The 5562-nt window shown below is 32.2% G+C and overlaps 1 protein-coding gene across 2 annotated transcripts; it reads left to right on the plus strand.

Moving 5' to 3' along the window:
* The first annotated feature begins 1645 nt into the window (after positions 1–1645).
* Positions 1646–4927, plus strand: LOC120218786 (mitogen-activated protein kinase kinase 2-like). 2 transcript variants are annotated; one of them, XM_039215678.1, is made up of 9 exons: positions 1646–1842; positions 1948–2032; positions 2207–2353; positions 2994–3218; positions 3302–3484; positions 3596–3819; positions 4089–4134; positions 4240–4337; positions 4569–4927. In XM_039215678.1, coding segments are annotated over exons 1-9 (1092 nt in total). In that variant the 5' UTR covers positions 1646–1759; the 3' UTR covers positions 4570–4927. The 2 variants fall into 2 exon arrangements, with proteins under 2 accessions (XP_039071609.1, XP_039071607.1); XM_039215676.1 differs by lacking the exon at positions 4569–4927 and having other exon boundaries at positions 4240–4446.
* The last annotated feature ends 635 nt before the right edge of the window (positions 4928–5562 follow it).

Here is a 5562-nt window from a genome sequence, read left to right on the forward strand (position 1 = left end):
TGTCAACTGAAAATATTATAAAGAATGTAACATTTTAGGTTTAATCGAAAATATTAGGAAAAAATAACATTTTAAGTTACATCAAACATAAAATATTATTGTTTTTATTACATTTTCGGTTATACTTATTTCCTTCATTTTCTAATATTAAATTATGTTGTCGTTGCTTAAACTTCCCCGATAATCATGGCGTTATTATTTTAAAAACCCTCAATAATTAATTTTTTTTGAAAAGTAACCCTCAAAAAACATTTTTTAGAAAAATAACCTCCAAATTTTGTGTTTCCCAAAAAAACGAAACGTGAGTTCCATGCATTTATAGTAACCTTTATCCATAAATTAATGAAGTTATTTGAAAAATTGATAGATTTCGTGTTCTGCAGAAAGCGAGGTCTTTAAACCTATTTTATAAAACACGAGAAGTAATCTTAAGTAGACAGTTTATAAATATATTTTTCAATAATGCTGTTTGGAGTTGTTTGTCTATTTAATTAATTATTGGGAGTTTTTTTTAAATAAAAACGCTGATATTCATTTCATCCAAATTAGAGCTCCTTATATTTAATTTTGTTTTCCGCGGCCAGCTGAAAAGGAAGAACAACTTGCCAGTACTTCAATTTGGTAGCTGGTTGTCAATTTAAAAATTAAACTCTAACACAATTCGTCACGTAGACTGCTTGCATTTCTGTGTTTTCGGGCAAACAATCTGACGTTTGTGGAAAATATGTGCGCAAACAGTGAAGAATTTGATTGACAAAATGGTCAAACACACACACGTTATAATGGTGGTGTGTGATTTGATTAATCTAAAAATCTGTAAAAATGACGGTAATAATTATGTGGTAACTTTCCCTGCTCTCTTCTACTTGTTTTATTTTAGTACCAAATGTGTTTCCGTCCACCTCGTCAGTGTGAAAAGCAATTTTAAAATATATAAAATTATTTTTGGATAATAATAAATTTCCTTCTAGACTTGGAAGTCTGAACTGTTTGCTAATACAAGTTTTATGCTACACCAACCATGTACCTATTTCTTGCATTTTAAAATTTGAATCTGACTTTATTCATTTTGTGAGTAAAAAAATTTGGAAAGCTACTTAAAGAAATGACATTAACGTATTTTGTCTTTGTGGAGGCATTTCAATGTAAGCAGACGTTTTCGTTTCACATTTATTTTCTGAGTTGTTTATTTATATTTTAACCTTTTCTTACAGGGTTATATTGTGTTATTTTATAATTTATGTATTTTGATAATTATAAATCTATCAAATAATTTTAATTTTTGAAAAATATTATTATTTTTAAATATTCTAAATTCAAATAATAACGTTTTACATGTGCACTCATTGTTACTTAATTAAAAAAATTATAAATAAATATTATTCTATAATTATCTTGAACTAATAAAAAAATAATTGTAAGAGATAATTGATTAATATCTAATTTACTTTATTTCATTTTTTATGATCTTATTGTATTTTATTATCGAATAAAATTAACCGTCACTATTAATTAAAAAGAAAAGTATGATTTATTTGATTTTAAATAATAAAATACAATGTTAGGAGTCGATAATTATTAAAAGAAAAGTCAATGTAAAGTCATGCCATCTTCCTCGTGGTCGTGGAGGAGACTGGTCTGCTGCTCTCTCCTCTCCTCCAGTTTCTACCTATATATATTTACACCAACCATTGAAACACTGTCAACTACTACTTTTTTTTTCTCTCTTAATTAATTCTTATTTCAGAAAACAAAGCAAATGATGAAGGGAAAGGGAATTTTAAGCCCTAATCTGAAGCTGTCTCTTCCTCCTCCTGCTGAGACCTCCTTCGCTAAATTTCTGTAAGCGTGATTAGTTATTACGTCCACTCATTCAAACTCTTTTTTTTTTTTACTTATAAGTTTTTTGAAGTTTGATTTTGCTGTTATATTTTTTTTTCATGGCAGAACCGAGAGCGGTACATTCAAAGACGGCGATCTCCTCGTTAACAAGGATGGAGTTCGAATTGTATCTAAATCCGAACCTGAAGCGGTAAGATCTTTTATTCTTATTTTTTAATTAACTTGCTTCTTTAATTTTTTAATTGTTGAGATTCTTTTGACTCGACAGATGTTTACCATTAGCGAATTTAGAAGATCTTGTTTGCTAGATTTTCAAGTTTCAAAGATTTTAATTTCTCTCTCTCTCTCTCTCTCTCGGTTTTAGCCTCCGCCTATTAAGCCATCAGAAAATGACTCGGACGACCAATTGAATTTAGATGATATGGACGCGATTAAAGTTATTGGCAAGGGTAATGGTGGAATTGTGCAATTGGTCCAACACAAATGGACTGGCCAATTTTTTGCATTGAAGGTAAATATCCAAAAGCCAAGTGTTTTTAATACTTTCTCTATTCACAATCTCATATTTCTTTTCAAAAGAGTTTCAGTCCTGTCATTTTTTTTCTTGGTTAAGCAAGGGTTATCTCACCATTTCAAGTTTCGATGACATTTGGATGATTTTACAACATCTCTTGTAGGGTAATGAAATTACATTGTGTGAATGATAGAAACTTGTATTTCATGTTAAATTCGATGAAGCTCTAGAAAATATGTAACTTCAGTGGTTGTTCTGGTTTTTATAATTAAAATGTCTGAATTATGAGGATGAAGTTATTCATTTTCCGTATGTGTATTCAAATGAAGGCCTTGATTCATGTAAACTTATTGATACTTGTTAGGTTTTATCATGATAAATGATGACCAATAATATTTCCTAAGTCATGCTTGACAAATTTATTATGATCCATTTCCTGTTAAAGAGATGATTCTCTTGTTGGTTACACTATGAATTATTAATAGGTTTTTTTTCTTGAATAGCGAATTAGTAATAGAATGTTTTCTTTTTAAGAATTGGAGTTATCCAAATAACCATTCAAAAGAAAATGGTTAAGTTTTGCATCTCCTTGTTGTTCTCATGGTATAGCAAATCCTGACCTGATTTCTTTCTTCAGATTATTCAAATGAATATCGAAGAGTCAGCACGCAAGCAGATTGCAAAGGAGTTGAAAATAAATCAATCATCTCAGTGTCCATATGTTGTTGTTTGGTATCAGTCATTCTATAACAATGGTGCCATTTCAATCATCTTGGAGTATATGGATGGTGGATCCCTAGCAGATTTTCTGAGAAAGGTTAAATCCATTCCCGAACCCTATCTTGCTGCAATATGTAAGCAGGTTGGTACATTTTCACTCCGAATAAATAAATTGTATGTACCAGATGTTATCGTATTCATTTTATATTCTTCTCATTAATACAGGTGCTAAAGGGTTTGCTGTATCTTCATCATGAAAGACACATTATCCACCGAGACTTAAAGCCATCTAACTTGTTAATAAATCATAGAGGAGAAGTCAAGATTACGGACTTCGGTGTGAGTGCAATAATGACAAGCACCTCAGGACTGGCAAACACTTTTGTTGGCACATACAACTATATGTCTGTAAGTAATTTCCTGTACCAAAAGAAACTATTTTCGGTGGCTAAGGTTGTTTTATTCTTATTTGTTCAAAATTTATTAGTTTTTAATGTTTTTGATTTACTTATTTTGTAGCCTGAGAGAATTATTGGTGATAATTATGGCTATAAAAGTGACATTTGGAGTTTAGGGCTAATGTTACTCGAGTGTGCAACTGGTCAATTCCCATACACCCCACCAAATCAGGCAGAAGGATGGACTAACTTTTATGAGCTCATGGAACAAATTGTTGAACAACCACCACCTTCTGCACCTTCAGATCAATTTTCTCCTGAATTTCGCTCATTTATATCTGCATGGTAAAGATCATTTTTTAAATGAGATACTTGATAAACTTGCCTACAAGATGTTATAGAATTTGCACTATAATGAGAATGAGTTTTTATATTTAAATTAAATGTTTTCGTCAAATTGATCATGTCAAAAGAGTTCATTTAGTAGTTTCCTTTTGATACAGGAGAGATAGCCTCTGCAGTTGTTTTTTTTTCTCTTTCACTTAGATTTTATAGAATTGTTTGATTGTATGAGTTTACCGAAGCCTAACTTGGGGTTCTTTTATCTATGACAGTGTAAAAAAAGACCCAAATGAAAGAAAGTCGGCTCATGAGCTTCTGGTATGTAAACATCTGGATTCCTCTGTGGCATCTTTCCAAGTAGTAAAAAAAATCGAATGAATATCTGTTAAGGTTGTTTACTCATGATTTTCAATGTGAATACAGGGAATGCCTTTCTTGAACAAGTATGATGGCTTGGATGTAGACCTCTCGTCTTACTTCAACAGTGCAGGATCACCACTTGCATCTTTAGAACTTGTGTGGTAGGTGTATGTTTGAGTGTGGTCATAATTTTCCTATATGGGTTGCTTTGTACCAATTCAGGACTTCTGCCTTCGGAATTAAAATTCACATGGTTAGATGTTGGACTGGTTATATATTGTCATATATCTGTTCAGGAAGCTTGTTTTCACCATGATGAGATAAAATATATCATTTCTTCATATCTAAAACATAACAATAAAGCCTAACCAACAGTGTCACCTTTTTGGCAGAGTGCAGATGGAGCAAGTAACCAGTCTTGCCAAAGACATAAAAGCATGAAGGATATGTAGTTTTTGTTGCAAGTGCAGAACTTGTTTGAGCAGCTGTAGTGGAAACAAGGCCCAAAGTTGAGGCATAATGATTGTCCAAAAAATCATAAAGTCTTGCCAGAGGACTTGGAGTGTGAGGTACACCTTTATTGTTGTGTTAATGTTTTCATAATTGAAAATGTAGTTGTGTCATATATCACCTTTCCAAAAAAGAAAAAAATTCGTGTCATATATCAAGAACAATTTATAAACTTCCTGAATTAGAAATTGTAATGAAATAGATGATGGAAGTGAATCTTTGCCCGTCTGTTTGAGCTCTAGGCGCATTAATTCTAATCGGATAATCGTATTGCAAGTGTTATGGGCGGACTGAAGTTCAGGTGGATTGAATTAGTTTTATAATTACAAGCGTTCCTTTTGAGAGGTCACTGTCAGATTTTCATCTTAAATTTTCAGTCTTTTGGTTCACCACACTAACAGTCATAATTGTATTGGCTTCCTCTATGCCAAAAGCAACCCTTGAGACGTAGTCTCCAGCAGCCAGCTTAAGCAGCAAGTTGATTCTCTCACACCCATTTTTTTCAGGCAATTTATCACCATTCGGGGATTCGTTGGCAGACTCGTTAATTACATCTCATGAACCGTCACTGGCCAAAAATAAGTCTCGAGTCGCATTTTTTAACTGAGCCTAACGGAATTTGGATCACAATTTATATTTTAATACGAAAATTTGGGTAAATGAAGTGATTAATTTGGATGACGATCGGTCTCATTGTTTGTTCCCATCAGTGCCTTTATACACTCCAATCTCGGGATCAACTTTGATCAAACAATTGGTGAATGCTTTCTTCCATTGTTCCATCTTAAATACATACTTTTGCAATTTCTATCTCCTCGGCTAAAAGCAAAACGCATTTCTTGGCAATAATTTGCAGCCTAAGCAAAGAAATATTAT

This window comes from Hibiscus syriacus, unplaced genomic scaffold (assembly GCF_006381635.1).
Source record: "Hibiscus syriacus cultivar Baekdansim isolate YM2019G1 unplaced genomic scaffold, ASM638163v2 tig00110201_pilon, whole genome shotgun sequence".
In the NCBI taxonomy this organism is placed as follows: domain Eukaryota; kingdom Viridiplantae; phylum Streptophyta; class Magnoliopsida; order Malvales; family Malvaceae; genus Hibiscus; species Hibiscus syriacus.